This window comes from Bacillus rossius (genome assembly GCF_032445375.1).
Source record: "Bacillus rossius redtenbacheri isolate Brsri chromosome 9 unlocalized genomic scaffold, Brsri_v3 Brsri_v3_scf9_2, whole genome shotgun sequence".
In the NCBI taxonomy this organism is placed as follows: domain Eukaryota; kingdom Metazoa; phylum Arthropoda; class Insecta; order Phasmatodea; family Bacillidae; genus Bacillus; species Bacillus rossius.
In genome coordinates, this window is record NW_026962013.1 from 8,338,774 (window position 1) to 8,358,351 (window position 19,578).

A 19,578-nucleotide genomic window follows, 5' to 3' on the forward strand; every position below is an offset into this window, starting at 1 on the left:
TTATTTACAGTTTTTTTGCAAATTTAATTTAAATAATTTGTTTAAATATAATCACGAACAACTAGTTGAAAAGCCCGCCTTAACCTGTTTGATATTATAAAAGATTTTCTCGCACGGTGGTTGGCTGGTTCTTGCACGCTCGGCTCAGGCGGAACGTGAAACCTTTTCGTGCGTGCAGCCGGCTTTCATCGATTTATAAGACGTTATCACGTCAAAAAAACTTTGTTTAGCCAGCGACGAAGGAATAAAGGAAAGAAGGAGTTATTACTGCTGCCCACTGAAGTGTTTATAATGGATTGCAAAAGAAGATAAAAGATCAATTAAAGTTAAGGCTTATTCGCCCGGATTTCATACGCTAGGCGAACCTCTGAAGTTTCGTAAAGATTTACGAACTGTGTCTCATTACCAAAGAAACCTTTCTTAAATTAATGCACAATCTCTTGTTTCATCTTTGCAATTGTCTTTTCGAGAAGGTACTATTTAGAAAATAAACTTGGTCTGAAAAATTTGTTTTTGAATAATCTACTGCTCTGACTTTGGCAATTTTGGGTTTCCTTGGTTTAGAGATACTACTGCACACAAATTCTAGTATAGTTTCTTACTATATACCATTTCAAATACGCATTTCCCCAACGTTCCTTAAAGGGGTAGTTTCCTTAATTACTTTTCTTCTTTAACTTTGTATTTTCCGTGCTGATTTAAACTGAATTAATAATATAACTACAACAGTCTTAGTGAGCCACCAGTTTTATTTAATTTTAGACGTTACTTGAATTGACTATAATAACGACTTTTCGGAGTTTTGAAAGAAAAAAAAACCTATTTTAATAGGTTAAAAATGTTATAAAAATTAAACGTTTCACGACAAAGTAAATTCAAAAAACAATTGTAAATAATATATTCTTTATTTATTCTAGGTTTGGCATATATATGTTTTCAAATTATAATATTTATTTTTTTGTTCTTTGTAATAAACATGCAGACGAGGTTTGTAGATCGAATTCAGACACATCCTGTATGCTCCCTCCGAATAAGATTATTACGGTACACACACAAAAAAATCATCTGTACTTTCACAAAAGAATCCTTTGGAACACAGCTGCCAATAAATAGTCTGTAATACTAGAAGAAATATATTGTAACTTTGTACAACATAAGTAAGGCTATGGTTATTTTTGCATGTATGAAATACGTTTTTCGAGATGATACTGAGTATTTTAAATGATGTTTCATTCAAAAATACATATTTTTTCAAACCATGTAAAAGATAACGGAATATTCAACAATTATTATTTTATTTTTTTTTTTTGCCCTGCTTATTATTGTGCGCAGTTAACACTGGAAAGCTATTCAGGGAACAACTGTTCACAAATAACTTTAAATATCGGTGGTACTGGGACAAACACATAAGAATCCGAACCCAGTGTTACTTCAAAGCACTGTTTTGTAGTGACACTGCTGATGTCATGTAAACGTAAAAAGAATGTACAAATATCTGTAATTTTACATAAATATTTCTGTTCCATCTACAAAAAAAAATATATTATAGAGTACCTTACAGGACTTGGAAAGACGTTTGGCACTACCTGTAATGTTTTCCCTGGGAAGTTCGCTCCCCGTACAAGACGCTAGGCGGGGACGATATTGGCCCTCACCTTCGCGCGGGGTGAGGGGAGGGGGGAGCGTGCATGAAGATGGCGGCCGAGTGCACCGCAAACACACTCGAGGGCGGGCGAGAGCGCACTCCTATCCTCGCGCCCTCGCCTAGTAGCCGCTTCTTCGGCACCTCGCGTGTGCCTACTCAGCGCTCCCGGCACCCGCGGGACTTCTCGCGGGAACCACGCATCACTTTAGAAACACACGACTTTAGAAACAGTCATAACTTAAGAAACACGAGAAAAAATATCCCCATGTAACTTAGAACTATCACAACTTAGAACGATCATAACTTAGAAACTCGTAACTTAGAAACGCGCAACGCAGAACCACACACCTTAGAAACGTCGTAACGTAGAAAGTCATAAAGTAGAACTATCCCAACTTAGAAACACACAACTTAGAACTGCCATAACTTAGAAACATGTAACTTAGAAACACGCAACGCAGAACCACTCACCTTAGAAACTTCGTAACGTAGAAAGTCATAACGTAGAACTATTCCAACTTGGAAACACACAACTTAGAACTGCCATAACTTAGAAACACGTAACTCAAGAAACACGCAACGCAGATACCACACAACTTAGAACCTGCCATCACTTAGGAACACGCAACTTAGAACAGGCATAACATACAAGATTCTATATCTTGTGTGTTTCCGAGTTGTGACGGCACCACTCTGCGCGTCTCTGAAGCTTCCTCCCGCGACTGCCCGACCGACGTGTAGTCGGAGCTACCAGAGCTACAAGAGGAAGTCACGTCGGTAGCTTATTCGGGAATTCGTTAGCTCCCAGCAGAAATGGCGTGACTATGCGTTCGAAAAAGTTTGGTCTGTTCGACGTGTACCGCACTCTGCGCGAGCGTGACCTGACTCGCGGGCCGTATTCCAGAATGCGTCCTAACCGAACACCAGTTTGGTAGCAGAAAGGCAACCGTGGAGTTCCATGCGCGAGGCTGGGAAGTGGTTCCAACGCATTCCAGCGGACATTTGGCAACCATCGATAAAATTGTTACGGCAAAAGTCCTAGAGATAGCAGCACCATCGCTCGAATTATTTGGTGTTATTTTAATTTTTCTCAGGTACCTTTTAAGTTGCACCTTGTTGTGACCATCCAAGTGTACGAAATTTATTCCAGGATAATTTCGTAACCAAAAAACTTTTATTTGGCACACCATTACGTTTGATACGTCCTCTCGTTATTCACGAAATTTGAAATACACGAGTTGATGGCGACCAGACGCGGGTCCGCCATCCGGACGAAATCAAAACGAAAAAAAAAAAAACCGAGCTCTGCGCATGCGCGGAATTCGGGCAACAGAACGGCAACGGACAGTACACCGAAATCGGTTCCCTGGAGAAAAAAAAAGCCGTGTCCTGTCGTGCACTTGGAATATGGTTAGGACACAGGTGTAACATTTTCAACAGCTGAATCCTTATTTTTGTGTCTTGGAATACCGGCCTTAGTCAATAACTCGTTGGAAGTAAATTTATCCTGATCATTGCGTGTCCGCCGCAGTTGCAACATCAATTCGCGGAACATTTGTGGAACTTAGCACGAAGGGGGGGGAGAAGGGGGGGGGGGTGAGTTGTGTTAAATATACGTACGCACGCAGTGGATAGGCAATTGATCAACCTCCCCTCCCTCCCCAGTCCCAAAAAAAAAGACGCCTCTGTGGGTCTGGATGGTCGCGAACTGTAATTGGCGCGGGTGGGCCGTGCGCGGACAAATGGTGGACATCGACCAGGCAGTGGCGGCAGCAGACGACACTACCAGGGAGGGGCCAGAGCGGCGCCCCAAGTAATTGCTCCAGGTTCGGAACTTCGGTCTCTTTTATCGGACACACCGCTCTGTGTCCCCGTTATCTGCTCCGGCGACCCCGCATCCTAGCAACGGGCGGACTCGTTTGAAAATAAACCCAGGAAGTACATCACTACAGGTGGGGAGAAAAAAAAAAGATCCGTTTCGTTTAAAACTTTTTTTTATTTTGCTTTCATATAAATAATAAGTTGACCGAACAAAAACAAAGATTTCGCAATTAGTATCTTAACTTTTGACGAACACATTAATAGTCAGAAAATTCGTTTTTGCGTTTTTTTGGTCCATCCCATGGCGATTCCTTGTGGGCATGCATAGAACTAACTGCTTAAGCAAAAAAATAAGAAACAATAGTCTTTGCTATACGAGTCTCCGAAATACAGCGCGTTCAGCAAAAACAACCGTTGTCCACATATTTTCAGCCGAAATAATCACTGTCTACATTATTATTAGCAAAAATAACCATTGTCCTTAGTATTAGTAAGTTTTCTGTTTACATGTATGCTATCCTATACATGTTTCCAACCAATTTTTTTTTTTTAATTTACATTTTTGCTTTCCAACTGCTTCCCTTGTATCAATAATCAATCAATATAAATATTATTTTCATTCTTGTACACTCTGACGAATTTGTTTTGGTAAAAACAACTTCAGTCGGGAACCAAGAAAGTTTAAAGCCTAATTTATTGTTAAACTATATTTGCATATTAATTTTTATTTAAACATCTAAGGGGAGTAAGGAAGTGTTATATGTGATACAGAGTAAATTTTATATCATTTAAATATTAAGGCGCAAAGAAGAAACATTTTTTTGCTTCTAAAAAATTTAATTTCTGGACTATGGTTGGTTTTTGCCAAGAGCTCTTCATTTAATTTCATTTTTGCACTGCAGTGTGGGCTACATTAAGTCAACGAAACATTTTATTTATTCAATTAGAATACAAACATTTTCAATGTTGGTACGTAACCACATACAACATGTCTGACAAATTATACGTTGCTGTTGTTTACCTTACTCAATGCGTTCCGTAAATGTAATAAATAGTATTTGTCGTTGCATGTTGACGGTATGAAATGCGAAAGTGTCAAGAAAATAATAAAATGATTTTATTTGTGACTCAGTTATTTATCAAACAACTTTTATCTTAATGGTTACATAATTTTAATATTCAAGTGTTAAGCTTCCTGTTAATATAATTCTTGTGAGTTGCACTACTGTCTTTTTTGATATTTTAACGTGATTTATACTGACAATGTTTAAACTGCTGCATGGAGGAGTAAGTTATTTATTTATAATTTTCTCTTACTTATGATATAAAACATATCATAGAAACATAAGTAGGCAGTATGCGTACTTAATTCTAAATAAAGAAACAAAGTTATGTCACAAATATCTCACATTTTGATGAACAGTTTACGTAAAGTATTCACAAATAATATTTTAAAAAAGTTGTAAATATCCAGGAGAATTATCACGGTACAATATATACGCGTTTTTAATCCTGGACTTGATAATCTGAAAACAATGTCACCGTTGCCTCACGGGAGAAGTAATAAACCAGGCGTCCCAGATTGAAAAAAAAAAAAATTAATCTGAAATTCGAACTGGAAACAAATAAATCGTGGCTTACAACAAGGTTAAATTTTTTTTGTATATACATGCGTAAGCAAATGTCGATGCGAAACAAAAGGAAATAACAATCCGTGAAAATATCGCATTACAGCTATTTTGGTTCTGGGTTCGATGCGCCGGTAATAGAAAATGCCTGCAGAGTGGGTTAAAATGTTTTAAATACTTAGTACCTCATTCAAACAATACTCCTAACATTCAACAAAAGTTCTAAAGTTAAAAAAAGGTAAGAAATGTTGTATTTCTATCATGATATTTACTACTGTAAGAATCGAATTGAAAATAGATTTACATGTCAGTTCTAAAACCTTTAATTTAACACCACATATGGGCCGAAATCTGCAGGATTTTAAAAGTGGGAGGAGCCACGGAATCAGCGGCCCAATGGTTTTTCGACGTGGGGGTTAGCGACACAAGTTACGTCTCCTTTGGCAGTCTAGGCCTATCTATGTGCATACAATAGGCGGAGAACTTCATAATATTGAAAAAAAGTATTTTTGAAATGAAAACTTCTCTAGGAAGGTTTGGATAGGGAGTAAATTCATGTAAGTCGTCATCGACATGGTCACGTGATGTGTTAATTTCTTTATATTTCAAGGATAAAACTAAATTTATTCTATTATTGAAGATACAAGTTCTTAATTTTATCTTTATTTTCCAAGGAAATTTTAACGTTATTGTGTGGCACATATTGCGAGTTTTGGATATTTTTTAGTAGGTAGTTAAGTTGAGTTTATGTTTTTTTTCTTTTGTTTATTTATTTACGATGTGTTTTTTTTTCAAATGTCAGGTTATTGATTTATTAGAGATAATGTTGATTATTTGTAGATTTAAATTAATAATTTTTTATTCTTTCAATTAAAAAAATTAATTTATTCTATTTTTAAGTTATTATTGCTAGCGGCAAAACTTATGGATTCGCGTCACCGACATGCTAAAATACCAAAATCATTTTCCTGCGTACATTTGACGAAGAAATGATTTCATATTACACATTCATTTAAAAACATAATTTTAAGTTTTCACTTCTGTCGACAGTCCCCATGACTGACTTTTTTTTTTTTCTTAAAATGTATTGCTATTAAGTTTATCATCCCCGTTCCACAGTGAGTGTTGTTTTCACGATGAAGGTTTCACCGGGCACCCGTGTAGCCGAACACGAACACGCGAGAGCCCCTGAGGAGTGTGATACTGTCCCGCCGAGCACGGAGCGCGCCGGCCCTCGCCTCGTCGGGGGTGTTCGGGCAACTTCGGCGATCCTCGGAACTATCGCACAGTCAGCATCAACTCCTCGCTTTAACCCAGAACTTTCACATCGGACATTAATATTCGCAGCGCTTAAATTCAATAATCAAACTCCACGACGCAGTTGAAAAGGTATTAATTTTCAGTTAAGAACAAACCTGCCCGGTTGCCCAAAAGGGGTTGAGACGACGTCGCTCGAGATAATTCGCAAAACTGAACTTAAACATTCCTCGGGGAGACCTTTGAAGACGCACGTGGGGGGTCGCTCGTAATCTGATAACACGCAAGGGGTGAGGTTCGGAGATGAAATAGTGAAGGGGGCGGGAACCTCCCTTAATAAACCGGGCGCGTGTGCGGGGTTGCACATCAGTTGGCATGCCTGGCTCGCGTTTCCGGGCGCACCCCCTCGTCCGCCGGCTGCTCTGAGGGGGTTGTTTTTCCCACGCGATCCCCAGCCCAGATTATAAACTGTTTGTTCGCCGGATTTGCGACCTTACGAACGGAATGCAGTGACGTGGCGATCGTGCAAAACCGAGTCGACGTGCTAAGGGAATGGAAAAGCACGTCTTAGACTTGCTGTTAGTAAAGACGGGAAAACACTTGGAAGATTCTTGAAACGTGCAAAAACTGAAATATATTATCTAAAAAAATAAATAAATAAACTGATTACTGCCAGAGATGTGTAATTCGCTTGTAATACGAATCTCGGACACGAGATTCAAAGTAGGATTCTTTAAAATATTGTCGAGTGTGATAAACATACAAAAATAGTGTTTTAAACTACATTTATTGACGCGAATCACACGTAGTTTCCTTACCCGCCGCTAGAATTCGTTGCCGGAGAAGCTACGTGAACTATAGAATTATTCGATTTGTAGAGCGAAAGGTTAAGCTATATAATCAAACGTCTCCGATAAAAGCGAAAAAGGCTTGAAGAAATGTTTATATTAAAATTACTGCCCGTTAAACAGTTAATACTATGAAGTTACCCTTTGGTTTATGTGAACTCTAAAACTTTGGTTAGCACCATCCGCCACCGATTGAAGCACCGTGGTTGTTACACATTTCCGTTCCTTTACTTCAGTCGCATTTACGAAATTACGTCCACCAAATGCCGTACATCGAGAGCTAAGATTTTACTCATCAAAAATTACACTTAACGTAAAAAATTAGTTCTCATTTATCAGTCTGAACAAAAAAATAAATGGTAGAAATTGTGTCTTTGGCAACAATATTGGAGTTTGTTTTATGTCATTAAGTTGATGTCACATAATTTTTTTTGCAAGTTGTACAGCGTCAAAGACAAACGTTAAATAAATAGCTTACAGGTTCAGGGCAGAGTTTAAGCCCCTGTGGCGTATGCTAGATGAGGTGAAGCCCTACATTAAGATTCTACTTATTCCATCACGTTAAATTTCTGGTTTTTATTCGCTTAAAAGTTCTATAAACAAATATGTATGAAATTCAGACTACATAAGCTTTTCTGTATGCGCCGCCCAGCTATGATATCCCAGAATACGAACTTCTACTGAGCAGCAAACACACAATTTATCAGGCAAACAGTTTTAACTAAGAATATTTGACTGTAATGTCACAAATAATACGTAACATTCACCATCTATCTGGCAAAATAATTTGTCTACATAAACCCAGTATGCAATGCCACTAGTCCATGGTCTACAGTAATTGTACATGCACCATCACAGTATATAATAGTACGAGTATCATTATAATGGTAGAAGTAACCCTTCTTCTTACCTCATCGTGCTGGCTATCTTATTATGGTACATGGTCCATAATAATAATACATTTAATGGTACGAGTACCATGACAATGGTATGTTACCAAAATAATGGTACGAGTACCGTGACAATGGCATATTACCATAATAATGGTACGAGTACCGTGGCAATGGCATACCAGCACAATAATGGTACGAGTACCATGGCAATGGCATATCACCACAATAATGGCACGAGTACCGAGACAATGGTATATCACCACAATAATGGTACGAGTACCGTGACAATGGTATGTTACCACAATAACGGTACGAGTACCATGTTAATGGTACGTGTACCATAGTAATGGTACTAGCACCATGATAATGGTACGTGTACCATAGTAATGGTACTAGCACAACAATTACGGTACACGTTACCTTTTCAGGGACGGAACTATTGCGTCCACGTACCTCCTCGTGCCGGCTATCTCGACGACCTTGCAGCGGTTGCGGCTCCACCACGCGGGGGTCAGCGTCCAATAGGAGGAGGACGCGCTCCTGGCCCAGCCCTCGTCGGGGAACAGCAGCACCTGCGCAGTCCACGAGCGGCCGTCAGACACTCCGTCGTCGAGGCTGGTGCTGGCGGTCAAGCTGACTGGGCTCATGACGATGATGATCAAGGGCTTAAGGTCTTTTACACTCAAGACCATTATTGAGTTAAAAAAATTAGTTCAACTTTTTTGACGAATTTTAATGGACTTAAAAGATGGGATTCAAGGAATATCTAAGTAAATAATTCCCTTCACTGACTGGATTCACTTAACATTGAACGTTAATTCATTTCACAGATTAGATTCGTTGGAAATTAAAAAAATGTTAATTGAACGTACTCACACACACCTACACCACACACATACTATTTAAGCACTTGACATGTTTTATTGAATAAATAATAAAAATTTAAAAAAAATACACTGAAGGACAATGAACCACATCCCCTTGAGGTTAACAAGCGCACGCCAAGACTGTTGGAAATTGAGAAGAAGAATATGTATCATCAGAGTAATACCAGTTTTCTTAAGTATTTTTAAAAACCTGCAATTCCATTTTACTACGGCTATTTTAGTTTACCTAATTTATTTCAGGGCATGTTTCACTATCACAAAAATTTACATTTGGCACTCCAATACATTCGGTACTTTCCCAAAATATTCTTCGCGTTTATAGAACTGCTACGCGTGGGCACGCCATCTCGTTTAACATTTCCGTTCTCGACCGACTTCCGTTCTGTTTTCGCGGAATCACCCCTACCAAATGGCGTGTACCGAGAGATGAGATGTTTACACACATAAGAAAAAGGGGGAATCAAAAAAGGCGGTGAAAACGAGGAGCTGAGTGTGAAAATAGGGTCGAAGAATAGGATCACGGAAACTGAGGGGAGCCCCCAAAAGATAGGAATTAAAGTGAAGAAGAGCCAAGAGGTAAGTCGTGAGAGGAAAAGGAGGGAGGGTGGGAGATAAAAAAAAGTATAAATCTCTCGGGGCTGGAGGTGGGCTTTAATTACTGTTAGTGCCCGGAGGAGGGGCGTGTCTGGGACGGAGCCAGGACGACTGGGGGGCACACGTTCGAGGGGGAGTCCCCCAAAAGAAGGTCCGGGAGAGCAGAAGATATTGGCTGACCAACGGGGCGGATTCTGCGCAGACGGCGAAATGAAAAGGACCATCCCACCCCCCCCCCCCCCTCAGACGTCGACGACGCAACCCCCCTAATCACTTCCGACCCGCGGGAAGTCCCCGCCAGGCCGCGGCGGACACAAAGAGTGACGTCACGACCACGCGCCGGAGGAGTAATTGCCCCGGAAGGGGGGGGGGGGGGTTGGGAAAGTCAGGAAGGCGGCGCTGAAAGACTTAGCGGCGGGCGGTCCCGCGGAAAAGGGCGGAAAAGGGATGCGAAACCTCATTAGAGAGGAGAATGAACCTCTGAAGGAGAGGGATCCGAGAAGACTAAACGCACCCCCTCCTCTCCTATTCCCAAGAAGACTTCATACCTACCTCCTTCTTTCGGGAAAAAAAGACGTTTCCACCTTTGCTCGCAGTGCTAATTACGCACCTCCGTGGATCCCTAAATCAAATATCGGTTCATTCCTGCTGTTTGCCACTGCTACAGAAAATTTTCTGGTTCGGGTAGTGATCATGGATTTGTGTGTTTTTGCAGGGGTGGGCGTGACCCCATCGGCATGGCCCGCGCAAGGGTGGGGCTGGGTGGACCCCTGGGTACAGGGCCCTGGCCTGTTTATTTTCATCTCAGTGTGTGAAATAAATATACATACATACTAACTATGGTTATTTTAAAGTAAAATAGTTTTATAAATAAAGCTTAGTTTGGACTTATAAAATAGTAACCATAATTTTACCCTGTATTTTTCAGGTTAAATAACATTCTAAAAAGAGTGTAGGTAAGAAATAACCATGCAATTATAATGTGGCACGTGACTGTAAAATGGGGGTGGGGGGGGGGGGTTTGTCTCCGATCCTGGGTCCAGAGTCCATGGAGGCCATGGCTCTCGGTACTTGAACCCGGTGAGAGGGCGAGTAGTGATCTGACCACCCACTCACCATGGGCCATGGGAGACTTGGCGGACGTTTCCAGCAACTGGGGAGAAGAGGAGGGGGGGTGGGGTGTTTCCTCGTGGTTTTTTCCTCCGCCCATTCAACCACCCGTTACTCCGTGATCATCACACACAGTCGCAGCAGAAGCACTGTGCGACCTATGGAGCACGTTTTCACTAGTGATGGGTATACAACACCCAATTATCTCGAATAAAAATCTCGAATCCGAATCACAGAGAGTACCTCGAATATACCCCTCGAATCCAAACATAGGCTTCAAGGATGAAAAATAAAACAACGTACAATTAAAACACGTAGAATTACGGTGTTGAAATATTCTACCCTTAAAATGTTTGTTTCACAAATTAAGTTTCTATAATTAATATATGTTATAGTTTTATTTATATAATTACATGATATACGTATGAAAAATTGGGGGACGGTAACAGGATAGGTTTGAAGAAAGAAAAAAATTGCCCTGCGTTAAAGTTTTTAATTTAATTTTTTTCCCCTTGTATTATTTTCTTTCGAATCTTTTCTCCTCGAATACCCGAATCGTTCGAAAAACCGCGGGATTGATAGCATTTGAAGATTTGATTGGCCCATTGCCCTAGTTACCACCCTTCAAAAACGTCCGGCTCACGAGATAAAAAAAACCCAGTAGACAGTCGCCGTGTACGATGAAAGTTATTATTTTTTTTTTTTTTTTGGAAATAACGTAAACGTATCCGAGATGGAGGAAGAAGCTCTCTCAACATACGAGGTCGGGCCCCGAAAATTTTGTTTCGGATCAGCCTGCCGTGATCTCTCCTCCACCGCATGTTACCAAAAACTGAGTTTTTTTTATATTTTCCTTCCGCTTGGCGTCTTGCGACGATGTCGGCACCTCGCTAGCCCCCCCACCCCCGGCCGGAAAAGGCCCGCGGCAGAGACGCCGGCACAAACTCGTTACCACCCCATCCCCCGGGGAGATCGCAGAGACGGAGTGTCGCGAAATGGAAGGCGATCGCGCGGAAAGACGTAGGTGCGAGCGGAAAAATACAGGCAAATGGGGGGAGGGGAGAGAGAGAGAAGGGGGGGGGGGTTATGCAGGTTTACGGAGACGCAAGAGGTACACGTGGCGACAATAGTAATAATAATAACGGTAAGAGCGTGGAGGCCAGAAATATAAATCGGAAATTGAGATGGCGCGGTTTTCTCCCCGTGTGTCCCTTACCCTCTCTCCGTAGGGGCTGGCGGTGGAGCACGCAGGAAGGAAGCGGGATAGAAAGAGATAGAGAGAGAGATGAAACCATGGGGAAGAGAAAGAAGGGATCAGAGGTCGGTAATGGGGGAGAAATAGACGCTGGAAGCTCGGGCGAGAAGTCGCAAAGTCAGATAACTCATTTCCTGTCTCTTCCGGAGAGGTTGCGGGGCCACAGCGAAGACGCGACTACATTTCCCCCCTTCCCCCTCCCCCCTTCTCACCACCCTCACCAAAGGGGCGAATGTTCGCCTGCAAACCTCGGGGGAATTGAAGTCCTGGGAGACTTGCAGTTTACCGGCGCGGCGTTAAGCCTCGGTTACGCCAGTCATGTTTTGCGTTTCTCGCATTTCCACGACAGGATAACGTTTTCAGGGCAATTACTACAGATATCTTCCCCCCCCTTTCCCCTTTTTTTCACCATACAGTCTTAGTCAGGATTCGAACGACAAAACTTCTTCTGCAAAGTTCATCACGTGAAAAATAAAAATTTAGTCGGGAACTTTCCATATGCGACTTGTGGTCTCACGTCTTCCCCAAGACTGGCATACGCGTTCGAAGTTAAGAGTTATATAACTCTTTTTTACTGCAAATGATTAAGTATTTAAGACAGAATACAGAGCATCTTGACTTTGTTTAATTAAACAGAGCTCTACAACTACTGCGAAACATTTCGATGTCGTAAAATGATCCCATTGAATTAATTGGGGTAATATTTACTTACTTTCCACTCATTTTGCTGACTTGGTACTCCGAATAATTAAATCTAAAAAAAAATACGACGCCAAAAATGTATGCAAAATTGTATAAATATGTTTAATTACTGTTATATAGTTGCTCAGTTTTCAGTGTTAAATATTTTCTATATTATTTTCAATAGAAGCGATTTTCGGATCCAACTTCAAAGTAAAGGAACTCTTCAGTTATGGACATGACAAGAATGAAGAGTATAAACTGTATTGTGACATGCTGCGTCTTAAGAGCATTAGTTGGGCTTATCGACCGATTTCGCTTCGGAATTTGTCTTCAAAAGTGTTCGAATCCTGAATTAGAAGTGGGTATTCGCGTCAACCTTAAGAATTTCAGGTTATCTATTACACAAATTGTGATTAACCATTCAGTTAAGAGGCCCCGCCTGGACATGAGCGTATCTGTGTCGGTGAGGCGGGATGATAAGTGCGACGCTCGCTGGTGTTTCTAGCGCGGTGTCGCCTCTAAGCTCAAGGCTCTGAACTGGCGCGCAGTCTTCTCGTCGTCCACAGGCCAATTGAGTCGTGTATTTCCAAAACTGGCCATCTCCCTCAGAACAGTTTTGCTAGTAATCGAGGAAAACGGTTTACTCAATTCCATGATGTGGCATTCAAGACGGTTTATCAAATGAATATGGCCGCTTTTGTAATTAACTGCTCTGTATTCACTGTGGGTTACCATGGAATTTGATTTTCTAGAACAAAGCCATTTTTTTTGTGGAGATGGCCGGTTTTGGAAATACACAACTCAATTAAATGTTTGAGCGGTAACCATAACATCAGAAGGTGGAGAAACTAAGATAAAGTTGTAATGCATGGCCCTTGGGTGCTTCGAAGAATCTCCACAGGGGTTTTAATACCTCAAATTATTTTGGAAAAAAAATGCGTTTAAACCTTTTTTAATTTTTCTAAAAATACAGTTTAAAAAACTAGTCCCCACTCGGTTATCTCGAGCAGTTTTTAAATCGTGTGATATTTTTTCTGAATCTCTGCACACCGTATGTGTGCCCAGGTAGGCGGGGGCCTTAATGGGTGCAAACCAACATGGGCGCAGATACGGTAAATTCAAAAAATAATAAATAAAAGCATGTATTTTGGTGCACGAAACTTTTCAAAAAACATTTCTTTCTCAAATCGTAAATTTTTCCTGCAAACGACAACGTGAGTCGGTGGTTCGCTTCCAGTCTGTACCGCTCGGGCGGTGACGACCCACGCTCAGTTTTGCTGTCTGGCAGTGTACGTGCGCACCCCGAGGAAGAAGACAAATTGAGGACGAAATGAAATAACACAACAGCGACGGGTTGGTGGGGGTGGAAGAGTTGGTGGGTTATCGGCGCGAAGGGAGGGGTTGGGGGGGGGGGGGTTTAGCAGCGGTGCAGAGGGGATGACGGAGGTTGGGAGGAAATCCGCAGCGCTAGTTTCCTCTTCGCCCTGACGTCATTACCGCACATTTCACTTCCTCCCTAAACCCCCCCTCGCCACCCACGATCTTTCCCAACCTCACGTCTTCTCCCCTCCCCCCCCCCCCCCCCCGAGCAAACCTGTCCCCTCGACGTGGTCAAATAGAATTCCACAGTGTTCCGCCCACGACTAATATGAACTTTTTCCATTCGAACCTATTTCTCTGCGTCAGATTTTGTCTTAAACCTCCTTTCATTTTATTTTTTTTTCCCCCACCTGCTACTGAAAGGAACTTTCGGTAATGGAATTTGTTCTTGGTGCTTTTCAACTGTTCTGTTAAAATGTTCTTTGAACGATTCTTGTAAATGGGAAGGAGGGGGGGAATTGTGTTTGTGCCTTGATTTAAAAGACTTTCATGGACATAACGCCATTGATGGTTTTAACTGTATGTCATTGGTGAAAAACCACAAGAATGAACTAGAAAGATGAATACACCAACACACGGAAATCCCGCCGAAATCAGCCGTTGTCAAATGTTGAACAAATACATACATATATATATATATATATATATATATATATATATATATATATATATAACAGCACAGACAAACAGTAAGATGGACAACAACGATACGTTTGTAACAAGAACAGAAAATACAGACAAACAACAACTTTGGCCAACACAGCTACAGACAGATGAACACAGGCGATAAAACTAAGCAGGTCGTAGCCAGATGAGTAGAGACGTGCAAAATTCGCGGTTTCGATGGCCTTCAGGATAGACTGCACATACCCCTGTACACTCGGGTACGCAAGTTCATTGGCTGCCGACTTGTAAGTCGTCTCAGCTGGTTTGTCTGTGATTCGATCCTTCTTTAGTTGAGGGTTTATAACTGGTTGAGATTCGTCCAGATGAACAGTAAGCCAATAGCAAAATTATCTAAGAGGTATATGTTTTTGAATTCTAGCCTATCACCGAATGAATCCGCGAATTTTGCAGGTCTCTTCAGATGAGTGCATCGCACCAATGGACTCCTTATGGGAAGTCGGCGATGCAGCTGGGAATAGAGCGCTGAAGTGGCCAGAATGTTCCAGAATATTTCTGTTTGTTCTATCCGAGTTACAACCATTAGGTACACAAATCAATTACCGATATAGTTTTTTAAAAAATTATTTTTATAGTTGCACTTTGGCATTGTCAATTTAAACCTGTGGTCAACTTTTCAAAAAAAACCATTAATAATGCACTTAAACTAAGAAAAAAAAAACTAACAGAACTAAAGCATTAATTTGAAGAAAAAAAATACGCGTGTCGATAGCACAGTAAAGTACAATAGTTACACAATAACGATAATATTCCAGAATTTTCTAGAATGTTCCAAAATCCTCTATAATGCTTCGGAATGTTTTAGAATTTTCCAGAATGTCCCAGAAGGTTCTGGACCTTCTACTGGACTTCCGGTTCCGGTTTGATAGGAGCTGGCTGGCTTTGTCCGAGCGAAGCGAGGGTAGCATCCGGCTAGATAAAAATAATATAGAGCATGAATAATAATTACAAACAGTGATTTGCATTAGGATATTTTCAATTTCCCTGTGTTTTCCCTGTGCTTTTGACGACACCTTTTCACTTCCCCGAATTTCCCCGTGATTTACATTAGGATATTTTAAATTTCCCTTTGTTTTCCCCGTGCTTTTGACGACACCTTTTAACTTCCCCGAATTTCCCCGTGATTTACATTAGGATATTTTAAATTTCCCTTTGTTTTCCCCGTGCTTTTGACGACACCTTTTAACTTCCCCGAATTTCCCCGTGATTTACATTAGGATATTTTAAATTTCCCTTTGTTTTCCCCATGCTTTTGACGACACCTTTTAACTTCCCCGAATTTCCCCGTGATTTACATTAGGATATTTTCAATTTCCCTTTGTTTTCCCCGTGCTTTTGACGACACCTTTTCACTTGCCCGAATTTCCCCGTTTTCCAGATCCCCTTCCTCCCCCCTACCCCCCCCCCCCCCCTCCGTGTGTGCGGTAACCCTGACATTCAATGGGGCACATGGATGGTCGCGGTTGCAACCCCTACGCGTGTACGAAGGAGAAGGGGGGAATGGGAGGGCGGTGGTAAGCTATGTCCGTGACTCCGGACCGCAACATGTGTGTCCGTGACTCCGGACCGCAACGCTGCGCGCTCGGCCCGGCAAACGATGTTATACGCGAACAACGTTCAACGGCTTGCGGCACCGCAGACACTCCTTTAGGCCCTACGCGGTTCCATTAGGTATTAATTAAAACAGTTAGCAAATGGTTACAACAAGAGACACTCATCAATGAATTAGATGCCGCTGAATCAAGTAATCCCAGAATCTCGTTACCAAAAATATCAATAGTTACATATAGTAAACTATATTTCATCGATTCACTATATTGGTTAACATAATTCAAACCTTGCGGCTTATTCTCAATCGGACAATAATACTGGATGTGCCCTTCTTTATCACACAAAAAACATTTAATTGGCTTCTTTTCCTCAATCCTATTCGAACTATTCCCATTTTCCGTTCTCACATTATCCACTGCCTGAACCTCTGCCTGGGAGCTCGACTCTTTAGTAATGTCAGTCTGCTTTACATTAAAAAGTTTCCCTTTCTCAGTTATAACCTGCTTAGAATTTCGAAGCCGAAAGCAGTTCTCTGTCATATGATAAAAAAAAAAGATTTTTTTTAACGCACTATGCATCCCACTGCTACACAACGGTATGAATTTAATTCATTCGGATTCATTTAAACGAGACGAGACGTATAACGGACGGATAACGAACGTATAAACTTGAGTTACAGTTAAATTAACTAACAACCTTTTTTTTTTCCCCGCGTATTTGCGGTTGTATTTACAATCTTACTACCAAGAACCAACCAATAAGGAGAAACCGAATGAAATACCGAAATTTGTCTTTTTAAGTAATTATTTGTTTTTAATTAGTTACAAAATTACACTTTCTGTAGGAGAAATTAATTTAATTCTACTTGGGTGTAAAACACTCAAAATCTTAATCAAGAAGTGGGTAAATAGCTTCGTATATTGACATGAAAAATGTTTTTTTTTCCTGTGGATTATTTAATTCCCTACTTACATACTAAAAAAATAAGTGACAGGCAATAGGGCCAAAAAATTCTTCATAATTTAAACGTAAAAAAATAATGTTAGTTTACAAGTGTGTGCATTTAATAATATTTCACAAAAATATTTATTATTGAGATGAAATGCATCAAAAAATCCTCTGCTATAATAACAATATTGGAACAAGACTGACTAGACGAAACGTATCTTTATGGCTTTCCAAGCCAGCGAATTTAATGCAAAATCTATACCGTAAGTAATGGTTTGTATGTTAAAAAAAACAATATGGCAGTACAGTACACCGGTTGCTAAGTTTATGGCCTCGTCGGACCACAGCCGCAAGCAAGCAGATGCTGTGTTAACGGGTGTTCTCCATACCAGTGAAGCCAGGAATCACAATTCCCCCCCTCCCCCTTTTTTTCTTAAAAAAAAAAAAACCTCTTTTGTGCTCGCGCACGCGTTTGTTTTTGGTCTCTTTGTCCTCCCTTTTATCTGTCCGTGAGAAAAGGTTTGACCGTTATTTAACCCAGGCTGTTGGTGGGTAGGGCGGGGGTGAAGGGGGTGCTTTTGTTTCCGCAGGTCGGAAGTCTTTACAATGGACCACGTCTCCGCTGCGGGGGACCGGGCCAATCTTGTCTCGTTGCCTCGCGGTGCAAGCTGTCGACCCCCCTACCCCCTCCCCCCGCATCACTGTTTCCGACCCTGTGATGACAGCGAAGGTGGGAGGACGTGTAATGAAGGCCTCGGACAAGGGGCATCAACTTCACGCCCTTTCACCAACCCCCCCTCAACCCCAAAATCCACGTAGCCAGCTTTTGTTCCCGCGTGACACGCGCTCAAATACGGCGGAGTGGTCCACGGGGTGTCTGGCGCTATCCCCACCACTTCCTTCTTGAAAAAAAAAAAAAAAAAAAACCTGGCCGATCGCTGATTTCGATTAATTCGAGTTCCCGTCAAAGATCGGCTCGATTCACAGCTTTCGGTAGACCTCGTGTTCCTCCGCCAACCGTTCGGAAATCAACGTCTCCGACCACCCATTTTATGTTTTGGATTGCAGCGTAAAAAAAAAAAAAATTGTAGTTAAAAATTGGTTGTCTGTAAAGTCGGTTTACGGACGATGGATTAACGTGACAACGTCATAACAAAACATTGATGAAATGATTGCATACTTTATGAAAAAAAATTGGATCATTTTTATTTTAAGAGCAAAAGAATAAATACTTGAAATTATACTAGTAATCAGATTTTTAAAATGAAAAAATAATTAACCGTTATTGCCGAAATTGTTGTTGTAATAAGCAATGAAAACCACATTAACTTTTCACTTCACTTTATAAACAGAGTGGAAGAGAGATAGATGCGGCGCAAGCGTACAATGAGCGTAACGGGACACCGCGTAACGGAACAATGTGCGCAACGGGACACTTTTCGTGCGTGCAGCCGGCGTTCATCGATTTATTAGAGGTTGTCACGTCAAAAAAACACGCCACTGGTAGCTATTGAAGCGTTTCCGCTGTCAACCTCACAGCTCCGTCATCAAATCCTCGTCACCGAGTGTAATTAACGCACGGGACTCGTTAAAACAAACCAAATGAGCCATAACGCGAGGGGTTTACCGGCAGCCATTGAGGAGTGCTTCTATCCGCCTCCTGGCTCCATCATCAGAACAGTTTGTATTGTCGTCCGGATTACATATACCTACTTGTAAAGTTTCAAATCGGTACGACAATTAGAAGTAGGTTAAAATTGACTTCCAAGATTCGTTAGTTAGTTACAAATGAAGCTAATATAATAATAAAAAAAGGAATCATAAACGGGCGCATTAAAATAAAATGTTAAAACACGAATGCATTTTGATTTATAAGTTGTTTGTCTCTTCTTTCATTGGCTTTAGGCTGGAGCCCTTGTGGATGGCGGGTGTAGCCACCCACCGCCAGGGGCGCTTGCGTCCCTGGTTATCAAAATACAGACCTGGTTTGAAATATGAAAGCTTACCTAGAGTCCATGTCCTCCCCCCCCCCCCCCCCCCTAAATCCACGCATTATAGACTCTTTTTTTCTACTCTGACAAACTCTTCGTCCGGACTGTCCTTTGTCTCCTGAATCATCCCTGCGCTGATGCAAGTTTTCCTTGTATCCATGCAGGTTTTACTTGGGCCCAGGCTAACATAGTCTAGTCATGGCGCCAACCGCTGCCATTGGCTGGCCAATCCCCGCACATAGCACACGATGCACGGCTTCAGCATGACTAGGCGTATAGGCTTCGGCCTGAGACGCACCTAGGTCCCTCCCATAAAACAGGACCCTCCCTACTAAATGCACTTAGTTTTAGTATTGAATATGAATAATACTTATAGGTAGGGACACCTGTATTTCGCGATTT

General features: G+C 41.4%; 1 protein-coding gene across 1 annotated transcript in view; it reads right to left on the minus strand.

The window, feature by feature from the left end:
* The window catches only part of LOC134543022 (uncharacterized), a 199,321-nt gene that overhangs the window by 71,703 nt on the left and 108,040 nt on the right, over positions 1 to 19,578 (minus strand). Inside the window, exon 2 of the mRNA XM_063387712.1 lies at positions 8,546 to 8,664. Within this exon, the coding sequence (XP_063243782.1) occupies positions 8,546 to 8,664 (119 nt within the window). The remainder of the gene's footprint in view (positions 1 to 8,545; positions 8,665 to 19,578) is intronic.